The sequence below is a fragment of the Catharus ustulatus genome, chromosome 8, assembly GCF_009819885.2.
Source record: "Catharus ustulatus isolate bCatUst1 chromosome 8, bCatUst1.pri.v2, whole genome shotgun sequence".
Classification (NCBI taxonomy): domain Eukaryota; kingdom Metazoa; phylum Chordata; class Aves; order Passeriformes; family Turdidae; genus Catharus; species Catharus ustulatus.
The window spans coordinates 17,695,126-17,720,647 of record NC_046228.1 but is presented as its reverse complement, the minus strand read 5'-3'; the positions used below and the strand labels follow the sequence as shown (position 1 = coordinate 17,720,647).

General features: G+C 41.0%; 1 protein-coding gene across 1 annotated transcript in view; it reads right to left on the bottom strand.

Moving 5' to 3' along the window:
* ERCC6 (ERCC excision repair 6, chromatin remodeling factor) overlaps window positions 1-13,185 on the bottom strand; it is a 43,457-nt gene extending 30,272 nt beyond the window's left edge. The window contains exons 1-4 of the mRNA XM_033066148.1: window positions 12,715-13,185; window positions 10,218-10,338; window positions 8,165-8,273; window positions 5,779-6,499 (exon numbers count right to left, since the gene is read on the bottom strand). Of these exons, the coding sequence (XP_032922039.1) occupies window positions 5,779-6,499; window positions 8,165-8,273; window positions 10,218-10,338; window positions 12,715-13,175 (1,412 nt within the window). The 5' untranslated portion in view covers window positions 13,176-13,185. The remainder of the gene's footprint in view (window positions 1-5,778; window positions 6,500-8,164; window positions 8,274-10,217; window positions 10,339-12,714) is intronic.
* Between the last annotated feature and the right edge of the window lie 12,337 nt (window positions 13,186-25,522).

Here is a 25,522-nt window from a genome sequence, read left to right as displayed (position 1 = left end):
ACATCCATATGCTACTGCTCTGAATGTAGTGCAAAAGCAAACTTCCACTTAATGGTCTCTGTATCTCTGACAAATTTGTTTAAAACCACTTGTTAGGAACCAGAGAGCAGGGAAGAAGTTCAGCGCTTCATGTACAAGTAACACAATCATACAATCCTCATGAAAGAAAGTTAATTATGTGAGGTTTCTAGATGGACTTTTCAGCAGCACCTTTTGAGAAAATACTTCAAGTTTGCCTTTAGGAACTAGTCACAAACTTGGTATTGTTCTATTAACTCAAAATATTCAACACCATCTCCAAATACACACAAGTTGCAATCACTGCCAAGAATGAAAGCACTGGAAAACGAAGACAACACAATGCTGGTTGGTTTAGAGACTCAGTTTCACTGAAGCATATTTTGATCTCCTAAGTCAAGATGTCTCCAGAAGCAAAAATAACGATTGAGAGAAAAAAGAGTATATATGAGTTAAAAATTAGATGAACCAAGACAGTCTTCAATTTGCTCTTTAAAACTGCTGATTTGCTAATGTTTATATCCGATTCTTATTTCGTTACATGAAACCATGAATCCAGCTAAGTTGTAAAAAAGAACTTACTAAAAATACATGAAGTGTCAGTGTTTTCCTCTTTTATAAACCTATCCTAACAGGAATGGAAATCTCTATCTTAGACTAGCAGTCTGCTAAATTACAAAGTGACACTCATGGTCTGGAGCCTAGCAGGCAGATATGATACATTCTAGAGTTACAGCATAAGAATGCATTTAAGTTTCTTCAGTACTACAATGCTATGCTATCAGGCACAGAGGGTCTTACTTTTTGGAGTTCCAGAAAAAGGAATTCAAATCGAAAATTCTGACAGTCATTGCTTCAGACTGCATCACTACTGGAACTGAGACATGCTAGCACTGGATTATTTCATCTGACTGGGTTATGACAGGACTCAAACTAAGGAAGGAAACTCCTACTTTCCACACTAAAATCAAAACAACTACAGATTACCAAGCTTCCAAAGAGACATCTAGATGAACAATTCATACTAAACCCAAGCAGGGCAATAATTTGTACAGGAGTTTGCTATTAATTTTGTACTCCAACACGCACCACCAGCAGCGCTGGAGCGGCAGCCTCCCCTGGGAAGGAGCAGATTGCCCTCTAGTGTGCACTGGGAAAAGTGACCCAGAAACAAGGGGAAACTCCGAGGTTTACTCCGAGCTGTTCAGGAATGTAGGAACTTCACCTCCATATAACTACTACATTTTCTTCAAGAAGTGTAATCGATACTGGGATTTGTCCTAAAATTACATATGGAAAATATATACATCTAGATTTGAACTAATAAACCCTGTACTTAATTTTCCTAAAAAAACGTTTCCTTTTTACATGTTCTGTTACTTCACTGAAGTACTACACCTCTTCCAAATGTCTAGAGGTTTTTAGCCACCAATTACCAGTTTAAAGAAATAGCAGCAACTTCTTACCACAAGTAACTTTCCAAGTTTGAAGAAGCTATTCAGTTTCTGAAAGGTTGTGAACTTTATGTAATAACACACCATTAAGACACTCTACACTGAAAAATCATTACTTTATTTAGAAAGGTGTAAACATCCAAATGGGTGAAGCCATGGGAGAACAAACACTATTCAGTCTGTTGGTTAATCTAGCCTTGTACCTTTCCCTGGAAGTCAGACTTTGGAGAGAGAAGTCGTGGCCATCAGCTTTGACTTCAAAACACAGTAACTTACTGTCCATTTAGTCAAAATATTCCTTACACACATCAGTTAAGCATCATAACTATGCCCAAACAATCAGAAAATACAGGTTTTCCTATATTGCCAAAGTCTCTTTAAAACAGAAGCATGACCTTTGAGAAATCTGTCTTATATTGTCCATTGTCACTGATATAAATGTACAGTAAATTCACGAATACAAGCCGCACTGACTATAAGCCGCATCTCTGGGTGTTGGCAAATATTTTGGTTTTTGTCCATAGATAAGCCGCACACGAATATAAGCCGCTCTGTCGTTCGCAGCGAGGACCCGCGTGCAATTATTAACAGAACGGCGGGAGGGCGGGGTTTACTGGCTGAGCTAAGGCTGTGCAGGCTCGGCCCGCTAGGGGCCGCTGACGGGGCCAGGTGGTCCAGCACGGTGCTGCAGCTCGGGGCCGGCCGCCGCTGCCCCTGGGCTCGGTCACCCCGGGTCGGCGCTGCCCTGCGGTGGCAGGCAGGGACGGAGCTTCCCCCGCTCCTACGGCAGCGGCGGCGGGCGGGGACGGAGCTTTCCCGCGCCCGTGGCGCCGGCGGCGGGCAGGGACGGAGTTTCCCCGCTCCTGCCGCGGCGGCGGCGGGCGGGGACAAAGCACCCCGTCGGCTCCCCGAGCCGCGGCAATGGCGGCGCCGGCTTCCCCCCCCCTCCCCGGGCCACGGCAATGGCGGCGCCGGCTTCCCCCCCCCTCCCCGGGCCGCAGCAATGGCGGCGCCGGCTTCCCCCCCCTCCCCGGGCCGCGGTAGGGGCGGCCCGGGTCCCCCCTCTCCTCCCCGGGCCGCGGTAGGGGCGGCCCGGGTCCCCCCTCTCCTCCCCGGGCCGCGGTAGGGGCGGCCCGGGTCCCCCCTCTCCTCCCCGGGCCGCGGTAGGGCCGGCCCGGGTCCCCCCTCTCCTCCCCGAGCTGCAGCAATGGCGGCGCCGGGCCCCCCCCCCGTCTCTCCCCTGGGCTGTGGCAGAGGAGGAAAGAGAGCTCTCCCGCCTCTCTCCCCGCCCCCCGTTCTGCCTACACGGAGCCAGGCTCCACCCGCGGTGCAACAAAGTAGCGATTTGTAACAATCGCAAAATGCCGACTTTGCAGCTGCTCGGCTCAGCACTCTGGCAGGCACTTCTGAGGTTGTATTAGCCGCTCCTGATTATTAGCCGCATTTCCGGTTTAGGAGCAAAATCTTAGTCAAATTGGTGCGGCTTGTATTCGTGAAATTACTGTAATCTTATTCCTGAAAGTGAAGTATGAAAGCCATATATCATACAATTAAATTTCTTCTTAATATAAGAATGTATTCAGATACTAAGCCCATTTCCCACTTATTGCAATACCCTAGAAAGAAATTCTGCACCCAAAACAGTAATGTGCACAATTTAACTTTTTTTTTAAAAAAAATGCAGTCAGGAACCAAGCTGAGTATTTAATATAGTTTGCATTTGTAAAGTACAATATGTTTCATATTTTATACAGCTAAGAATCCCTTACAGATTATTCTAATTTGCTAAATTGACGCATTCAGTATTGCTTTTTTGATCTAACTTTTTATGGTCTATATGGGTGGATTTAATTGGTATGTCCTAACAGATGAAATACATGCAGTTAGTACCACAAGCCTCCATAAGTAAATTAAGACTGATATAGACAATTACACACTTGAGTTTAGAATGAAAGGTGTACTCAGTGAGTGAGAGAAAATACATCTTCATTTGTGTCCAGGCTTTATCACGTTAAAGAGCAGTAAGAATGCTTTAAGAAAGTATCTTTCAGGAAATGTAGTATTTAATCCTTTTTAAATTTATAACTTTGAAACACGGAGAGATTCAGATACATGTGTAACTCAGATACATCAAAGAAAGCTAGCACATGAAAACTGAGCTATGAAAACCAATTTAATTTAACACGATTTTTTTCTTTATGAATCAACTGTTTCATATACTGACAGTCAAAATTTCCTGCTACACAACTGCCTGGGTATCACTTGACAAGAAAAGAAGCAGCTTTCCTAGCCTTGCCTCTGTGCACTTGACAGCAATAAAGTCAAACAACTGTACTCCACAAACTATACAGAATGCACAAGAAGACATAGATATGATCTCCCATATTATGACATGTAATCCCTTTCTTGAAGCAGCAGGCAGATACATTCAGACAACTGGCAGGGGAATAGCGTACTTTCCATTGTCACACTTTGCTGTGAGTGACTGGGCCAACCTCTGGAAGTAGCCTTTAGAAGGACAGGAAGAGTCAGCTGCTCTCCTGCCTGACATTTCCTACAGACAAGAGCTCCTGTTCTGACAACAGTCTCTTGTTCTAGAGATGCTCTGCACTCATGCAGTTAGCTAATTATCATGCTTTAACAACATCAGTGTAGTTTCCCCTTGACACAGACCAATCTCTTGAAGTCCCATCTCTGAAAAGTTTTAATGTTAAGGAAACTCATTTTCAGTCTCTAAGATGTAGGACTGAATTCATTGCCAAGCACAAGACTAGATGTTCAGAAGAATAAAGTAATCCTGAAGGACTTTCCTCTGCCTCTCTCACGGGTAAAATATACCATAATCTCACCCATTCGTTTGCATTCAAAAGTAAAACTGACATGAAACAAGATATAAATGTAAGCAAATGACAGCATTTCTACAGCATTCTTAATATGTTTCTTAATTCACTACATTTTATTTTCTCATGGCATTTCCCATAATGAAGATTACCTGGGGGTGTCAGCATAAAAACATCAATGTGGACAGCTGCAGCTTAACAGCCACAATAACTGTAGCTATGAAATTTTTAAGAGATGTAGTGTTTTGGTAGCAATTACAGTTATTGATATTTCTAAAATTCATTTAGGCTTTTATTGTAACTTCAGTAACCAAAAGAAATGTAGTCTATGAGATGACTTTGCTAAGGATAAATTGTCACAATCTTAACGTTATTAAAAAACGTTTTTGAATGAATTTAAACTGTGAGTCATATTAAAACTTTCAATCAAAATAAATTACTCTTGATGAAAACACTGAATTAAAAATGATTTAATATTGGTCTACTTTCAATGTGAAGAATACAGTTTTATTCAATAAACCAGTAAATATTTTACTGATTAAGAACAACTAGTTTTTGATAATGCATCCCATAGAAAACATATTTCTTTCTGACCCTTTGGACATTGCTCAGATTAGCCTCTTGCCGAAATTTCTACTCAAGAGCAATAAACTATGCTTTGATTTTGAAAAGCAACATCCTGGGATTGCAAATTGCCTTATATCAGTTCCTGATCTGCCTTTGTAACCTGGGATGTGAAATGAAGTTGGGCTCCTCCTACATGAGATTTCCTACAACTCAGAGCACTCCTGCTATCAGAAGATACTTCTTCCTCCACAGCAACCCAGGCTCTCACCACAGGAGAGATGGTGTTTATACCTTTACTTCTTGATTCCTTCTCTGGCACAGCACCATTCATATCCATAAGATTTTACATTTCCATAGAAGTGTAAAATTTGAGTCTCCCAAGCATTAATCAAGTTCCTATGCTAGGCTTTACCACTACATCAGTCACCCTTCACTGTCCTAATGTATGTTCTTCCTTTCATTCTAAAGAAGTTGCTTTCAAGTTCCATGATTTTCTAGAAGACTATAAAACTACGTGAAGGATATTCAGTAAAGGTAACTAATTAAAAGTACACATGCCATCAACAAGTTAAAGTTTATTGTATGAAGCTCAACCCCTATACTAGATAAGAGACAACATGCCTGTGACACCAACACATATGTTATATAAATTTCATAAATCAGAGATTAGCACGGGTGATCCACAAATAAGGACCTATAATCACAAGAAAAATTTAACAAGAAAGCTCTTGTAATGAAGCTCTATGTCTGAATCCTTCTGGAAGGCTACCTAAGAGCCTTCTGACTACATCATTTCTCTTACTTCAACACATTCCCTAGCAGTCCATTATAGCTACTGTCCTTTGCACGTACAACACACTAATTTATTAGTATTACTAATAAAAATGTCTAGGACTAACCTTAGTCTCTGTTTATAATAGTCCACATCTCCATCATCTCTCCATCGTCTCACTTTGTGTTTCCCTGGTGTAGGCTCTTCTTCCTCAGAGCTTGGAACAAAGTCAGCATCACTTTCAGCTTCTTTAAAACCCTTCTTCACCAAGTGTTTTCTTTTTCTTGATAAACTCTTCAGTTCATAATCAGAATCATTCTCAGCAAGAGAAGATGCCTGTTCTTCTTCCTCTTCTGCTGCTTCTGGATCAAAGAGCTCCTCATCAGGTACATACTCAGATTCCTCACTATCATCCTCTTGCCTGAGCTTCTTGGCCTCAAGATATTTCTTTTCCTTTGGAATCCTGGCCTTTGAATGAATCTGAAGGGCATGCTTCTGAAGCTCTCTCAAGTGTTTTTTTAAGCGCTTATCTGTTTTTGACAGGGCTTTACCACTTTTTTCCTTTGTGGCAGCTGCAGGAGCCACACACTGAACATTTTTGGCTTGTGCTTTCTTCTTGGCTCCTTTGAGACGGGGTAACTTCTTTCTTTCATATGACAGCTTAGCTTGGTCTGCTAAGTACTTCTCAAAATCAGATGCTTCATTTAGTCTTAACTGGCGTGCCTTCTTCTCTGGTTTCTGAGGTATTTTAGTTCCAAATGGAGTCATCTGACCCGTTCGAATGAGCTCTGCCCACTCTGTTTCCTGAGCAGGCATAAGCATACTGCCAAGGGATGATGGACCAGGCTCTACAACAGAAGTCAGAACATACAGCATGCCTTTAACACCTTCTGTGTAACTAAAGCACAGCAACAAGGGCATTACATGTACTATCAAGGTGCAAATACTTCTGAAACAACACATACCAGCAAAAACTACCATGAAACTACAATTCCCAATGATACATGAATTCTTATGTTCCACCTATGAGGTCAACTCCACCCATATCACACCATGTTCAGTACAAGAAACCACCATGTTTCCATCCCAGCAGCACTGCCCATTTCAATTTTACTACTGATTTTTCAGTCCTACTCATAAGCTTGAAATCTGGCATTTTGATCACCACACCAGGACAGACACAAATCTCACATAACACAGACTGTCCTACATATGCTTCAAAAAAACCCAACCAAAATACCAAAAAACTATAAAACCAAATCAAAAAACCCAAAACTTGTCTTCCTAGCCTACAATACTAATAGGAAGATGACAACTTTTAAAGTCAGATTGGCTGCACAGCACTCCACCATAAAAGAGCACTTTTAGGTGCACTCACAGTTACTATACACAAACTGCAACTGGTGTTTGAAACCAAAGAGAAAGAAAAGCTCTTGAATTCAGGAAGCTGAAGGGGAATTCTAGCTGAAATCTATTATTAGGGCCCAGAATTTCAAAATAAGTTTATCAGAATTGCCAGCACATTTTAAATATCCCATTTTAAAGCACTGTATCTATCATGTTTAATGAGTAATGACAGTGCATCAGGCATGAAAATCCCTCCATCTCCACCCCCTCCTACTGGAACTGCTCCATTTTGTCTGTTGGCCTCCACTCACTTTAGTTATATTTCAACATACTGGGTGCCTGAGTTTTGCTGCATGAACTTTCCAAAGAAAACAGGATTTAAGATGCTTTTCTACTGAGAAAAGTTAACTGAGGCTTTGATTCCTTTAAGTTTTGTTGAATCAGGAGAGAAGCATGAGCTTTGTGAGATGGGAATCAACTCCAGCCACATGCACAAGGGTCAAACATCACTAAGAGTTTCTCATCTCTGCAAGTAACAATATAACCCAAAGGTGATGTGCAGACACCTATGGGACCCAAACTTGCCCTGCAGAATACTGCAGGCTACTGACTGTGACCAAGCTTAGTTTGCAGAGCACAGAGAGAAAGAACACCTAGTAAAATACTGAGACAACATACACCCTGCTCTGGAAGAAACCTTAGTTTTGATTTTAAAAAAATCACACTGCAGCCTGAAAAGAAGCAGCACTTCCCCCTTCCATTTCTAGTGATACTTCCCAACAGTAAGAAAAACCAATTTTGTTAATGCTGATTGATAGCATCCAGCATATAAAATGTAATTCAATCATGATGGTAGTCATCTTTATCAAATTAGCTGTGAAAAAAATGTTAGGATTTCCAATTTATTAAGCCCAATACTCTAATGTGCCTCAGCCATCCCTACACAGCTGAACACAGATTAACATCCATTTTTTAAAACTTCCCACATGAGTATGCCAAGATTTGAAAATCTGCAGGTGTACAGATTAAGTGTTCTTAACTCTCTTTGAAAGCCAAACACTGAAATTTATTTCCTTACTGTCAAAAATCGTACAAAATAGCTTCAAACAAAAAGAAAGGCATTGCATCAAAGTAGAACAGAACTTTCAGCCTTTTCCTATACATACCTTCATCTTCCTCACATTCAATCTCATTGGTTTCATCAGCAAACTCTGTTAAACCAAGTATTCCTTGAAGACGTTTTTGCTTTGCTTTTATCTTCTTCAGCTGTTGCTCCTTCAAGAATCATACAAGTAATTTAATTTTTAATTCACCTTATAAATTTGTTAACCTTTTAAACAACACTTAAATCAACATATTTGCAGTATTTTCAACCAGAATCTCATATTGAAATGTTTACAGTACCACACTTGAGGAAAAACAAAAAGTGCAAAAAAAGTGTCACCACAATACCTGTAGGGCTCCAACCCACAGGAGACACACAATTTTGGGTGTATGATTATCTTACCATATGTGTATAGTAAGATTGGGCTGTTTACACACACAAAACTCACTTGCACACTGCATTTTTATGTACATTTCTTAAGGCCATTTTATGTGTTCATTCTAGTGAAGGGAGACCATCAAAGCAGACTGCTGAGATGCACAGAGAACACCAAGAGATTTATTCATGATTACAAGACTAGGTTCATGATTACCATACCGCAAATATCAACTGTAGGATTTACTAAGATTTATTCATCACCCCAGAAGTTTTGGAATGTTTTGCTACAAAGGAACTGAAATTGCAAATCAGTCCAACATCCTGATAGGTGTTTGTACATGGTTAGTTCAGGAGTGGTCACGGCTAATTTAACAGCGACAGCTGTTATGACTTCAAAAGACCAATGTTACGGATTATGTAAGAAGTACAGTTTATTACTGCTGTGAAAATCATTCTTAGTTAATAATTCCTCTGTTACACCTTTTTTCTGATGTAATATCCTCAACAGTATATCTAGTTGTGATGGTATGATTCCTTGATGTTGCTAACTTTCATCTGTGAAACAAAACATTGCAAGCAGTAACACAAAGACACAAGCAACCTTCACATTGTAACTCTTTGCTTTGGAAGTATTTCCTTACCTAAAAAGGCACATACTTCAGTAAAAATCAAATCCATTGCAAAATTATGGCTTATAATTTTCAAAAGGAGATTTTTTTCTTTCACTTCAAAGATGGTTAATAAAAAACTTGCAAGGAGGTCTGAACTTCCCCTGCAACTAACACATGTGCAAATCTAAATCTCTTCAAGCGTATGAAAACATGCAGAATAGTGGTAATTCTTTAACATATTTCTTCCTCCCACTCTGAACTACTTTTTTCTAGTCCTTTGCCATTGCTCTGTACTGTCCCCATCATTCTCTTAATTGGCTAAATTATAAGCACAGTATTATCCAGGTTGCTGAAATTATCAAGGTTAAAAAACTACAAGTGAATGAGTCAGTGGCAAATGACCTAAGACAGGCTTCTGAGGGTAAAGGACAGTAAGATTCACAGTCAGGTTTATCATTAGAGAAAGTATATAGGGTGAATTTCCAGCAGACAGAGAGCTGATCAAGATGTTACATTTGTGAGCAGTAGAAGTTTCTCTTTTCTCGAATCTCCTATTCACAGCTGTGAAGGTCTGTTGCCTACATTACCCTGATGCCAGCTGGATTGCTCTACAGCTCCCTTAGCTCTGCTCTAGCAGAAAAAAGCTGCAGCAGTTTCTGACATATCAATGAGTTAAAGAGGCTCATGGAGAGCAACTATGTATATTGACAAGATACAGATAACGAAAGAGGGTTAAGGAAAAGAACACAGGGAAGGAAAAACCATGAGACCTGAGATTTAGTTAAACTACTGAATCATCCCTTAACAAGGCCTTGTCAATTCTCCAAATACTACTGTGAGGGTTTTAATTAAATTAATGCAAATCAATCTTCTGAACAGGTCCTGGAACTTCAGTTTTATATCTTGTTCCAAAACTCAGAATACAAAAAAAACCCAAACAAAAGCCAAAAAAACAAAAACCCAACACTTTAAATTCTTTAAATTACTATGAAACCATTTCAAAGGAAAGGAACAATTCTAGACTGACTCTGAACTATATAATTAAGAATTGTATCACAAAAGCCAAACCTTAAGACAAAGTACAATCTAAGCAGTGTAAACAGGAAATTACTGCAATCCAATTACCTTGTTATATTTTTGCCGTTTTACAGAATCTAGTTTTCTGCTAATATTTTTGTTGTCAGCAGCTTGAGGTGAAAGTTCCTCAATAATTTTATTTATATGTCTCAGAGATGTTGTACATGATCTGAAAAAATAATAAGATTGCAATGAACTGGTAAATTCTAGAGAGAAAAATAACACATTCTCAATTCAGACAATTTAAAAATTCCAGGAGATTTAACATAACACCTAAAAAGGTCTAAAGGTAATGTTCTGAACAAGCACAATATGTTTAAAATACACTGGAAATACTAAGCACTTTAAAAAGTTGTACATCATAAAATATTTTTAAACTAAATTTTGCTAATAGTAGAATTACAGAAGAACAAAAACTGAACAACCACTGTAATATTTAGTACTCAAATGTTACAAGTCTGATGATAACAAGCAAGAGTGGTTGTTTTCATTACTCAAGGTAAACAAAAGACAAACCAAAAACACCATTATGTAACAAAACCTGTATTTTCTACCTTTTACGCAAAAAGTAGATTACAAGACAAAAATGAAATTTCACAGACAGAATAGTTCAAAGAATTAAGAGCACATCAACATTAAACTTCTTTTACTCACACACATTTTTCATGTTTCCATATAAAATATGAAATTCAAGTAAAACTACATGCCAGAACCTAATATGTTTCTGCTGTTGAATTCATTTGCAAGGAAGAAGGATCTGCCCCACCATCAAAAGCAACAAACCTAGGTTTCTTAATTCATATATCAGAATACTTCATAAGGATACACAAATTAGAATCTCAAAGTATTATGAAAAAAGTCAAAGACAACTGTTAATGGACCTGCAAAGCAACCACTATTCCTCATATATGCAAAGCAAAGCACTAAGGAAGTCTGCCCTGTTGCCAGGGAGGAAATTTTTGGGCCACATTTACCTCCAGCTCTAATCTGAGTTCTACCACTGTTATCCTTCCTAGGAGCTACATTCTACCAGCTCCCCAGCAATCACTGCCATCCTCACTTCTCCATCCTCTTTTAACATTTCTGAACCATCCCCTTTCTTTCTCACTCTCCAGTTGTGCTGCTTTGCAGTACACCATCCTCCTGCACATCCCCTAATTTTGGCTCTTGGCCCTGGAGTCTCTTGACACTCTCTTCTTCCAAAAAATCTTTAATTAACAGGACTTTGGAATTTAAACAGGATTTAACTTCAAACATTTTTATTCTCTCTTTTTTGCTTAAATTTGCGTGCCTATTATTGAATCATGCAGCTTCTACCATGAACTCTGTGCCAACTACTCAAAAAACATTTCTTGTCTGATTTTTTCTCCAGTCATGCATTCACTGTCCTACAGGATTTTAAACAAATCTATCATTCTTTACTCATGTCTAAGTTTTGTTAGTTCTCTGCTCAAAGTCAGCTAAACCTGTTAATTTACTCAAAAATCAACTTTCAGATTCTCACATTGCATCCTGTGCAGACAAGGTTCTGCAAATCTGCATAAACCATTTGCATTCCCTCTTGTAAATCTCATTTTATGACTTGAAGTGAAAGGTACCCGAAAAATCATAGGGTGCTTCTCAAAGGAACACAGGAAAACATAAACTAATTAACAGTGCTGTCCACCACTCTTTCAATAACCACATATTTTAATTGTAATGGTTATGCTGCTCTGTTCTTTCTCTCAATACCACCTTACTCATCATGTTCTGCTCCACAACACCTGAAATTAGATTTCAGTATTGCAAACTTACTTAATTTCACATCTCCACACCCAAACTGAAGAATTAATGAAGTGCATATAATTGAGACCTACAGCATTCTTGAGCACTGAAAAACCACCATTAATGCAATACAGTTAAACATACACAGGTAGAATGATTTACCTGCCATAGTTCTCACAGTAACTCTACAATGAGACCAGAAACAGAAAGGGAGGTCAAAATTTGAAAGATTATGGGCTCCTATTCCTCAAAGTCTTCTGCTATCAATAGCATCAATGTTACTTAAGAATTTGATTCTTCTAAGGTATCATTAAGCACTTCTAACGATCACTTGTCATAGGGCTGCTTTGGTGGTAGGACATTTATGAGATGGAGTCATCCAAGTTACAGAAGGAACATAACTTGAAGCAGATGACCCCACAGAACACACAGAATTAAGGAAGTGACACTTTTTCTGATGGCAACTTTGAACAACAGAGTATAATGCCACTCTCCACTGCCCAGAAAACAGATGTATCTTGGTGAGGTATGAGACAAAGCAGAAAAAGGAGGTGTCCTCTACCCTGCTGCCTTGATGCATGACTAGATTAGACAAATAAGAGCAATGAAGCATTGTCTGATGTGAAAAATATTTTCATTTTTAAAAGGTGACTCCAAAGAGCACATGTGATCAAGGACTTTCAAAACATCTTTTCCTCTTTAAGATTTTAAAACCATGAGACACCAAGTCTCATTAGATTGTCAGCAGCAGAAAGGAACAGTGAGAAAAACCACAATTTACCTTAAATCCTCCAGTACTGACTCATACTCTTTTGATGCATTAGCTATTTTTGCAGCTTTATTTGCTTCGTTAATTGCATTGTCTACTTGCTGAAGAACTCCTTGCTCCAACACGTCCTGGTCATAGACATCAACTCCTAAATCTTTGAGCTCAGCAGCATGTGCACTACATGAGACAGACTGAATCTGTTGCCTGTTGATCTGCAAAAGGGGATGCACTCTTCTGGGTGCCTCCAAAGGAACAGCCGTGGAAGTGGAAGGCTGGCAGTCAGAGTTGGAAATTCCAATACTATTACCCACACCATTGTCACAAATGCCATTTTCTTGTTCAGGTCCCAAGTTCTCGTCATTAAGCAGGCAATCACTGCTTGAAGTAGCGGCAGACTCTTGTTCTTGGATACTGTCTGGTAGATGACTCTTGTGTGTTGGCATCTTCTGCTCAAAAGCAACAAAGAAGCACATTATCACAAAAACATCCACACATACAAAGCTCCTCATGAAGACTGTGCCCCCCAGAAAGTAAGCAAATCAATAAGTATATTTATGATAAATTCTTGTTCCAAAACATCAATCACCACTGCAGAGGCATTGCCACACCAACTTCCACAATCAAGAGTGGCCAAAACCTGTCAGAAACAATTATGCTTGACCCTCCTGGAAGATGTTGATATGAAGACAAATAACACAACGTGTAAAAATTACTCTCCTTGCCAGACAGTGAACTCAGTCTTGTGTGTAAATGGTCATGCTCCAGGAGACTGTGACATAACAAAAACATAGGCAACTTAAAATACCCAAATCTCAAAAATAAAACTTTTGGAAACAGTTTAAGACTTGCCACTGAAATGCATGTAGTTGGCCGTAAGCTTTAGCTTGACAATTCAACTTTAAAGTGGAGCATAAAGCACCTCAGTTCTCAGGAAAATAATGACTTAGTAAGGCAAGCCTGGAACTGGTGTGGTTCAGCAACCTCTCCGAGCACGGCAGCCCACGGATCTCTGCCCCACCTCATGGATCCCAGTCCCAGCTCACGGATCCCAGTCCCAGCTCACGGATCCCAGTCCCAGCTCACAGACCCCAGTCCCAGCTCACAGATCCCAGTCCCAGCTCACGGATCCCAATCCCAGCTCACAGATCCCAGTCCCAGCTCACGGATCCCAGTCCCAGCTCACGGATCTCAGTCCCAGCTCACAGATCCCAGTCCCAGCTCACAGACCCCAGTCCCAGCTCACAGATCCCAGTCCCAGCTCACGGATCCCAATCCCAGCTCACAGATCCCAGTCCCAGCTCACGGATCTCAGTCCCAGCTCACGGATCCCAGTCCCAGCTCACAGATCCCAGTCCCAGCTCACGGATCCCAGTCCCAGCTCACAGATCCCAGTCCCATCTCACAGTTTTCTCCCCCCGGCTCGGAACACGCCCGCACAGGGCTTGCTCCTGCATTCAGGCAGCAGGTACCATAGCACACCCCGGGCCCTCCGAGGATCCCCAGGGTCTCTGCCCCGCCTGCCCCGAGCGGTGCTGGGGTACAGGTGCTGCTTCTCCCACCTCTGTGTGCAGCGAGCGCTGGGCCGGGCCGGGCCCGCCACCGAGTGCAGTCGGCGCCGCGGCGGGGGCAGAGTGCGGGGCTCCGGGGGGCTCCGGGCCGGGCCGCAGCGGTCCCACCGGGCTGTGCGAGCCGCGGCCCCGCAGCCACACTGCCGGGCCGGGCCGGGCCGAGCCAGGCCGCGCCGCTCTCCCGGCACAGCTCCGGCACTGCGCCTGAGCGGCACCGCGCGCCCCGCGCGTCACTTCCGCAGCGGCGGGGACCGAGCGGCGGGGACTGCGCGGGGGGAACAGTGTGGGGACAGCGCGGGGGGACAGCGCGGGGACAGCGCGGAGTACGGGGAGGGCCCGGGGCCTGCCTGGGGCTCTGATGGGGACAGTGCAGGGATAAAATCGGTACCGAGGCTCCCGCCGCTTCCTCTGCCTATTTACCCCATCCTGCTGTCTCCCCATCTCCGCGTCGTGGAATTCCCGCATCCAGCTCTCCCTGCTTTGGGCAGCAGAACTGAGTTTACTTGCCGGCAACTTTGGTCCAACTGTGAGAGGATAAATATATAGCAGAACACAGAGATATTAATGAACAAATCCCAAAAATGTTGGTGGCTTTTTTCCGGCTTTATTCTGAACTAGAATTTCAGGTCTTTGACTGAAGATGTTCCTTGTTTTCCATCACCTTATTCCTGCCTTGTAATGTCTCAGGAAAACACAGGATGGTTCCCTAACACCTTTAGGACCTGGACCTGAAAGGTCATCAAGCAAATAAAGCTGTGCTATGTTGATATAGCACATATGCTCGTTTGATATGCTCGTTTCTTTGCTCTGAATTACGCTATTACTGCAAGTATCCTTTAGTGGCTACAAGGAGGAAGCTTTTTAAAATCTTCATTGCCGTGTTCTAAGTATGAGTGATGTTTTGTAACTGCTGAAACCATTTAAAATGTGAAGTGCAAAGTGTTTCAGCAGACTGAGAATGGCAGCAGCCAGGGACATTTAAGGATGGAGCAAAGTCAAGTTGTCAAAACTGAACTATGACATGGAAGGGTAGGCTCAATTTTCCAGAAGCTAATTAATGAAGGTCAAAAGATAAGTTGTCCTGGAAGCAGAAAAAAGGGCTTTGTATTAGCTAGGAGAGAAGTTACAAATGACAGGCTACTTCTTTCCTAAGCACAGGAGGAAATGGAAGATTTTTCTGCATGTTAGCAGACTTCTATGGGTTAAGAGATCACTAATGCCAGAGGTGGTCACTACAAAGATCAGAAGAAGGGCTATAATCCAACATTAAATATTATTGTGTCAAAGCAGGAACTTGCAAAACAAAACAGTTATGCTATATCCTGACTGAGTTCAAGGATCCCAGGCAGAGCTTGCTCCCTGTTGTGCTCTGTATATAAGGACATATAGGGACTAAAAATGGTCTTTCTGAATCCATGATATAAAAATACAGGAGTTCCTTTCGGTGGCTCATCAATGACATCTGTACATGAAACACCACACTCTGGGAATGACATATCAATAAAAAACAAATAGTACAACTGGTCTGGGCAAACTGGGTCAGGCTCACAGGTTGTGTGAATGGAGGCTGTTCCACTGAAGTCTGCAGAGCCAGATCCTCCAGCAGCTGAAAATCTGTATGGCTCCATTTAAGCCAAAGCAGGGAGAAGATCCCACAGGCCTTTAAAACTCTTGTTCTGTGATGGTCTACTCTTGGTGCATTTACAGCACTATGCCTTTCTTTAACTTTTCAACCTTGACACACACTTTTACCCAAGCAGCGGAAATCTGTAATTTCCCTCTGTACTCAGGCTCACCTATTGCCTGGAAGGGTCCATTGCAAAGGCTGTAAAAATACAAAATCTGTATTATAAGGCAGAATGTCTTTGAAGTTATATTTTCATTGCAGTCATTTTCACACAGAAAATTAACTGCTAATGAACCAAAAGTTCAGTTCTGGTTTTGGCTACATATGCATATGGCTTCTGATATTTTCACATAGCATATATGCATGCATGTTTATCTTTTGCTGAAGTATTTAATTGTACTTATGCCCATTTTGTTTTCCTGCTTTTTATTTTTATGTATGTAGATAACTGCTTGCCACAGTGCAACTACTCTACTAAACCACTGTCAGTGTGGTTTCGTGGACAGGACAAGTTCTGTTTGTTTGATTAGTTTTTTTTTTTTTAATATTGTAACACAGCCACAGTCTTCATTCCCCCTGTATGCAAGGATTAGTGATGACAACTGTTACTGGAGCTGGTGTTGGCAAGTTTTGATATGCAGATACTATGCTGTTTTACTTGAACTAGCAAGATTGGGAAGTTAAACTGTGTATTTTCCCATAGGATCAGCCTTGTGGGGTTTCTGGGAAAGATCCTGGCAGACCATGTGAAGCAGCAGCTCAAAGCTCAGCTGCTGGATCTGGAGGGATGTGAAAAAACTCAGAGACTCCCATGGAATCTCAAATACAATAACAGCTTGGAAGGGAAGCAATTTGTTTCTGTGACTCTGAATTGTGTAATGAAAAATTAGTTAATGTAAATTATGGTCAGTGATTAAGAGGGAAAGGGACAGTGATTTAATTTTTAGTCCATAATTTTTTTCAGTTTCCTGCTCTAAAATTATCCCTATAACTATGGTAAACACATCCCAGGGATGCACCCAGTATAAGCAGTAACAATCTACTGTGTCTAAGTGCTGGCTCTTAGCAGGAGATGATCCTCTCAAGCCCTTTGAGCTTGAATGTGCTGTTAAGGTGTGACCTGCTGGCAGTTGACTAGTTCTTCATTCTTGCTTTTCCCTTGAAAACCTTTCCTCCACAGATTTTGATATGTGTTTTGACAAACTGGGGGTTAAGGAAGGACTTTGTGACTGAATATATTTATGGATTTTGTTCTGAGGAAATGCTGTATGTGGATTATGACTGATCACAATGCAACAACCACATAGAAAGGCTTGGACTGATGTCTTAGAAAAAAATAATCCAAATCAGTACATATTCAGTTAAGTGACTAGAGGATTTGAGCATCGTTGAGCTCTCATCACACCAGTGTTTACATGCATTAAGGTGACCTGAGATGGCTGAGCCTCAGGCATGTGACTGCCACTTTTCTTTGTGGAGCAGTCCCAGTGGATGCAGCACTTTGCTAAATATTTAAAGATGTTCCTTTGTCCCAAAGTGCTTAGGCCTAACACTTTCATTTATTCATAGAGCTTAAGCCCAGACAGAACCATTAGATCATTCTTTCTGACCTCCTGTGTGGCACTAAAAATACTCAGTAACTTCTACATCAGACCTGAGTCTTGGAGATGAGGTGGCACAGATGGCTTGGCAGGGTATCATATTTAGGTTTAAATACATTGAACAGTAGAAAATCCACTACATATCTTGGTAGATTGTTCCATGGGCTGATCCTTCTAGCTATCCTTCATGGAGCCTGAAACACACTAGATTTAAAAAAGAAGTCATGTGCTTAAAATTGAGAGGCTGGTCTTAAACACTGAGGAAGGAAAGGCTTCAATGGAATTTTAGAATAAACCACAACTTTGTAAAATCTTGAGGTTGAATTTCAGAAGAATAAACTTTGCCCTACCTGCTTAGAGTTCTGAAATGGGATGGACACCAGAGGTTTCACCTAAAACTTCCCTAAGCACTTATGTGCTTCCTTGTGCTATTGCTGTTCCTAGAAAGACTGCTTTTGTGGCTGAGCTGATCAGCTGGCTACACTTGACCTGCCTGAGGCCAACTCAGAAGCTGAAAATCCCAACATTATTCTAGAGGGGTCAGTTAGTCAGGTATGGAGTGTCCTAGTGCCCACAGGCAGCACTGTTCTGCTAAAAAAACAGATGGCAATAGCAGATTTTAATGCATGTCAGTTTAGCTTCTCTATTTTTCAATCCTTTCCTGATGAAGTATCAGCTGTGGGTCTGAGCCAACACCCTAGGAGATTTCTGTGCTGGTGGTGAAAATGCTATACACTGAGGCACACTGACACTTTTAAAACAAAATGCCAAAACAGTGAAGTTGTGATGAGAATAGATAATAAATGATTTAAGGGCTGCATTACTTCTCAGGAGGGCACAGAATTGCTGGCAGCATTGGCAGAAATGGGAATTCCATCCACAGTAATAAAGCATCTGTATCTCTTTGTACCAACGAGTTGAGTGGCAAGTATCTCTCAGAGCCATGGCAGTGTAATAAAGCCAATATATCAACCTAAGAGAGATGCTAAGCTCTTTGAAAATAATTGTGTAGTTGGCAAGCAATAACTGTTACTCTTTATATTGCAGAGAAATAAAATTGGTTTTTTTTCCCTTCCCTCACTCTCCCTTCTGTGGTGCATTTAAGAAATTAAATGCAGAAATCTACTCCTAATGCACTACTAGGTTGGAAAACTAATGACTGCAAATGGGAACAAATTCCAGAAGTGAAGGTTTCTCCCACTGCTTTTCTGTGGTTAGACTGCTCACCTTTGTATTTCCAACAAATATTGCTATACAACAGCTTGCATGTAAGGAAGTTCTTGATAGTACCAGTGTTTTAGGAAAGCTCTGTGTTTGTGGTTATTCGGGTTGTACTTTTCTCCAAAGGAATTAAAAAGTGACTTTCTAGTGAATCTGCTGCAGCTTGTTAGAGGCCTTTTTCTGAGTCTGCAGCCAGATCGTTGCTTCACGTGTGTCTTTGCTATATATCTTTCATAGGTGTGTGTGCACAAGGTTTTTTAAGGCCCAGTATAAAAAGGAGAAAAAAATTTCTGGACATTCTAAGAACTGAGCACACATGTAATAGGCTGTTGGCATCCATCTCCTGCAGGCAAAGAGCGAAGACAAACCTGGGTCTTTATTGTCTTTTCATACCAGCCTTTCACATTTCACATACTTCATAGCTGTTCACTGAAAAGCTTAGGACAAGGCTCTGGATCTTGCATCCCAGAACCAGGATCTTCCACTGCTGTCTTACCCTGGCAGCCAAAGGCTGCTGCTTTTCACCTGCTGCTGGTTTGTGTAGGTCTCCTTGCAATGACTACTAGCACCTATGATGGTCCCTAGAGCTCACTGGCTGAGTCCTGCTCAGACCATGTGTGAACTGTCAATAGTGCCAGGAAGAGAAGCATAATAAATATTTGAGTACTTGGGAATCTTTCACCTCCTCAAAAACTGAGCTGTCAGAGACCTGGTGGTGGCCACCTGCCGGCTTTGACACTAGAGGGAGGCATCGCCTAAAAGAAATCACAAATGCTCCCACAATAACACAATTTAAAACGATTTATATGTCTTGGAAGGGATCAAAACATTGATTTCTTTTTAAAGCCTCTGTTTTTATTGGAATACATTATGGGAGGCCCCATTTGTTGGTGGGGAGGCTCTTGGCCAGAGTGAAATCCAACCCTCCTGATGAGGTAGGCAGATTCAGCCTGCGCTGCTGTGCTTTGTCTTAGCTGGGCTCCCCTGGGACAGCGCTTTGCTCCGGGCCTGGAGCTAGTGCAGCCTCTATAAATAGCCCATTGCTGAATTGTTGTGTGACCAGATTTTGGAGGGTGTGCCAAAGGATAAAGAATTGTGTTGTTTTAGTTCAGACTGGCACACTCAAACTGTCTGACCTCATTCTGTTCTCAGGGCAGAGGTCAGGAAGATGAAATGTCAGTGCTTCACTCTGTATTCATTTCTCCCTAATTTCAAGTCTATAATCAAAGTAATAGGGATTGAGTTCATGGGGTGGCTATGTAGGAATGTTTGCTGTCCCTGCTGTTCCCTCTCCCTCTTTACTCCATTAGCTTGTCCTGTTGCAGCATGGATCCTGTGCCATAAAAATGGGAGGTAATGCACAGCTCCCTGATTCATGGTAGACTTCAATGCCTGTAAACTGCATTTTTCTACATTGCACAAAAAGACTACAGAAGAATGGGAATAGTTATTTTTGGACTCCACAGCAGTTGGCAGTAACTCAGAGTTGCATAAAGCTTATATTGTACTGAGCAGAGAGCTCAGAAAGATAACGGGGTGAAAGAAAAGGCCCAGGAGCTCTGGGTATCCTCCCCAAATCTTTCAATGTGTCTTGTTCAGCAGAGATGCTTATTTATTCTCCTAGAATTTTATCTGCCTTGACTCAATTGGGGAGCACAACTACACCTAATAGCAAAGGTGGAAAATGTGGTCTGAGGTATTCTTTTCCAATCAGGTCAGGGAATAGAACTCTGCTGAGGGAGGAAGAGATGCAGAGCTGAGATGTGCAGGTGGAGACAGAAACAAATGTGAGAAGGAGATGTGTAGATGGGGACCAGAGAGGAAACAACAAATGTGAAGAGTGAGGGAAGGCCTGTTGTGAAATCTGGGGACCAGAATTAATTGCTGAGCAGGACACTGAACAGATATATGGGTGGCTGCTTTGAGTGAACTTAAATCTTTGTATTTTGAGATGTAGCACATATGCTGATGAATTCAGGTGCTCAAGGATCACTGAGATGGAGGTCTTGAGAGACAGGTCTATTGTTAGAAGGTGCAAGTTACAGACACTTCAAATGGATGACAGGAATTTAAAAGAATAATAAAATGCCAAAGAAACTGTGTTTAGAGTTACTTAAACTGTTCCATTAATTTTTCCTTTAACAAGTTCCTCTTGTCCTTTTGGCAGCACTTAAAGTGTTCTGAGTCTCTGCTGGAGTAGGACTTGGTACTCTATTCCTATTGCATCATGCTACTCCATCTCAGCCCTAGCCTATTCCTAATAAAGGAACTTTCACAGTGTCTGTCTGCAGTTTCATTCTGTTGAATCCCTTGGATACCTCATCATCTGTGTTTCTCACCAAAGGCCTTGTGATATGGTTTGTTAAACAGCTAAAAGAAAATTGCTTTGTGAAAGCTGCTGATTTAGTTCCTTTTGCCTTTCAGAACATAATCCAGCACATTTGTAGTTATTATAGCAGATTTCTGTTTAGAGCAAGGAAGATTTCTCAAGGTGCTTTTTAAAACTTCCTGGTTTGTGCTGCAAATTGTTAATCAGTCCATGACAGCATAAATAAAATTAGAGGGTTTAATTAAAACTAATGAATGAGTGAATGGAGAATACACAGCATGTTTCACTTGTAGTGCACTGGTGCTGTGAATAATTAAAATGTCACAGAGTAGGAGATGTCTTAGTAAAATTGTTAGAGCTGCAAAAATAGAGGCCCCCAGACTTTGGTAGTTTGGGAAGGTTTTACTCTTTAAATTGTTGAAATACATTTATTTAAGTTGGGGGAAAATAAAAAGATATATACAACTCTGATTTTTTTTAGGATGGAGTCAAAGTTGGAAGCTTGGTGCCAAACAAAGCCTACTACATTTTGAATAGGTTTGCGTGTCTCTGAAGATCTATCTATGTTCATACCATATTAATCCTACTACCATATCACCCAGGGGATAGATTTCCTCTTTTGACTCATCAATGACTCTATTCTTGCAAAGTAAACTTATTATTATAGGCTATTACATTGTTGTTACTTGTTAATGTTCCATCTACTCAAATCACAAACATTATTTTGATTTAAACCCAAACCTGAACCGCAGGCTGAATTGGATTTGCCTCTGGCTGAGATTTGGTTTATATGACGTGGTCAGACACCAGGCCAAGAAAATAATTTTAACTGAACTGTTTTAAATAGATCCAGGGGGCATGAGGTGAGAATTAGAAAGATGAGATGAAGAAGTCGATCAGACTGTTGTAAAGCTTGGGATTACATACTAAATCCTGAGTATAAATTCTCAGAATGGTATAAAAATGCCTTTCCTCTTTCTGCTTTCCAGTGGCTTGCTGTTGGCTGTGGTACAATGTCCTTTGCCCCCTCTCTGTGACTTATTGTGAGGTTGTTGTTCTCCTTTGCATCTCTGGACTTTTCCCCAGATCTGTTCTGCTGACCTGTGTCATCTCCTGAGGCCAGGAGCCTGTTGGAACATGAAATAGGATCTGGATAAATGTTATGACTGCTGATATTGCTGATGAAATAGTAATGCCCCTGCAACCTGCTTTCTGTGTCAGAATGACCCAAGGTGAGCATCAGTGAGGGATCTGACTCAGTGTAGGGGTTTGACTGTGTGTGTTGGGAGGTTTAAGAGGCACCATACCTCCATCCAATGCCTCCAGAGGCTGTGATCTAATGGTAGGAAGTACTGCATGCAAGTTAGACTGGGGTGAAAAGATTAAAATCATCCATGAGGTGTCTATGCTGTTGTATAATACTAGCTCTGTATCATGAAATTTCTTATGATGGCTGAATAAATACAGAGAATTTCCATCAATTAAGCCTGGTAGGTCAAGATGATAAGAGCAGTGCAAGCTTCCAAGTGGCACTATGGAGTCTTCCATGTCTGGACTGGGTGTACAAAGCCTCACTACTGACAATATACACAAAATATTCCCTCTCATTGTTGGCTGCCTGTTTGGCAGAAGATCTGACCAGATTATGACAATGGTCCCCCTGAGCCTTAAATATTTACAGAGGAAGAAATAGATTTTGCCAGGAACTCAAATGATTTCCTAATGTCATATGGAATATAGTTTAAAAGTATGTCATGGCTCTAACCTGTCCACCATTGGCTTAATGCTTTGGCATCAAGAGTCATATGGAAAAAGGAGTCTCAGAAATCAGAAGAAAAGATTTCGAAGAATATGGTGGGTTTTTGCTAAAAGTTTTCTTTTCCCATATATGTTTTTGGGCTATTTTGGTCCAAAATTCAAATATTTTGGAAAAAGAACACTGAGAGATCAACTAAGAAAGAGCTTAATTCTCCCTGCATATCACTTTGAATGTGTTTGAGGGAAATTATACTAAAGAAAATGTGGGCCTTTCAATTATGCCCTAAATCCCAAATATCTGTACATTGTCAAAACAGACTAGATTTTATTTTATGGCTCAGGCTATGGCATTAAGAGCCTTGGTTATTTGGTTTAAAAAATAAGAATTAATAACCAATAATTTGAGTTAATTAGGTATGCTCAATTCCTTTCATAAATTATACTGATTTATGTGAGCTCTTCAACTTTAATGTTTACATTAACAACTCAAATTAACAATAATCACAAGTGCAATCGAGAAAATATCTTCCCACTGGTTACTTTTAGAATTCGCATTCAATTAAAGTGTTTGGTACTCTTTTTCAATCAACCAGGGCTTGGATCCTGCTCCTGGTGACATCACTGTAAATCTGGGGTGAGGTTTTTATGAAGTTAATGGCATTACTCCAGATTTACATAGATCTTGCCAAAAGCAAAATAGAGTCCATCAACTAAAGCATTCCCTTATCTTCAAAGGGAATTGGTTTCATCTGTAATAAAATATCTCAGGGCAGCCTAGGCTAAGCCTTGTTACTTGGCTTCACTGAGCTGCTTTGTGCGAATGAACTTTTTTTAGATTTGAGCCTAAAAGGTTGAAATCTATAAGCAACCTTCCCTAGACTACACTAGAGCAGATCCAGGATCTATAGAACCTCTGCTAAGATGCTTTTCATTATGACAATATGAAGTTAAGGTTGCAAAAGTTGGTTGGGCTTTTCATAAGAGCACATGTAAAAACTTGTTTTTCCTAAATTCCAGAGGCTGACAAATATGATCAGAATGTTGCTAGAAACAGGCAGACACGAGATATTTGGGACCCTGTCCATGCTGGTCTGTTTTTGCAAGGGATAGTTCTAATTAGCTATATTGTCTTGCTATATATATAAAATAATTTTTTCCCAAATATAGATCAATCAGTTACCTTATTGGTTTATTTTCTCAGTTAGTTTTCAAGAGCTCAAGAGGAAGAACTTCAGATCAAGATTTCTCAATGAATAGTCTTGTGTTTTTAACTTAGATTTTTGAGTTTAATGTTTGCTACAGTGTAGTGTATACAGTGTATGCTTTTAGAGTGTAGGAGCTCTGGCTTGCATTTTCCCACGTGGTTGGGCAGCAATACCTTTGCTTAGGTACCTGCAAAAGGTATTGCTGTGCTTTCCTTCAGGACACAGTAGGAACTGTGAGCCAGTAAGTCCTGCATTAAAATACATGTCCTTGCTCAATCTATTCAGGATGTTGCCACACTTCTTCTCCAATCCTGTATCTTGCTGCAAGAATAAGACAACTAATCAAGAATTAGTTGACAGAGCCCAAGTTTTTTTCTAGTGCAGGCTTTGCATCCTTTCCATGCATGGGCGTGTTGGCGTGGTGCACTACGGTCAGGTGGGATGTGTGATACCCCTGGAAATATCTGTCTTACTGTGCATCAGTACCAGTGTGGGGAGCGTGCCCTCCCAGAACTGCTGGGTGAGGGGAGATGGCTGCACCCTGCAATACACCAGTCAGGCTGGAGAAAAGACCTTTGGGGATGGGCTACTGACACAATACAGCCTTGTCAGCGTTCAGTTTGCTTTCCAGATGAGCAGGCTGACTTAGCAGATCTAGGAACTGATAGCTCCTGCATCAGAAGGAAGCTTGCAAGAATTTTTTCAACATATACATGCAAAACCATGAAATGAACAGGAGAGAATTCCTTTGATTGTATGGGATCCACGTATCACTGTTAGGAAAACCTTTGTGTTCTCTTTGTATAAAGCTGTGCTGTTTTGTAGTCCTTCTCTCTGTAAAGTTGCTGGAGACAACATTTGCTTATAAGTGGAAGCATTACAGCAGTGTCAAACCCCCAAATTTAGACTAAATATCAAAGAACTTAATGACTGCTAAATTTATTACAGTTAAGTCAGCCTAAAGAACATCAGAAGGCCTGTAGCACAGGTTACATACAACCATGATATACCCAAACATGTGAGGAATAATCCTAGATTCTTGTATCTGAAAGACAAAGAAAAAGAATGGTAAGGAAAGTCAAACACTGGGGCAGAGGTCCAGAGGAGTTCAGGTATCTCCATCCTTAGTATGTAATTGGAATTGCCCTTGTTGCACCTTGTGTATTGCTGCTTACAGTATTCATTTGATTTTAGACTGTTTATGCCAGCAGGCCATAGAGTCATGCAACTGTGAATCAACTCCAATAACTAGAGTAGGATCAATACCTAATTCTATAAAGAAATCCATTTAAAAAGGGGTGAAGACCAAAGCTGGGATTAATAGAGTCTTCCAGTGTACACCTCCAATTGCTCGTCACAGAGTTGTCAGTATCCCTGATATAATTTGCACTGCCTCAAAAACACAAACCTCAGCAAGTACAGAAAGTGAAAGCAGTTTTGGAATGATCTGTGCTAGAGTGATTCCCTCCACAATTGGCCTAAGCTAGCCCAAACTGATGCTTTTTATACAA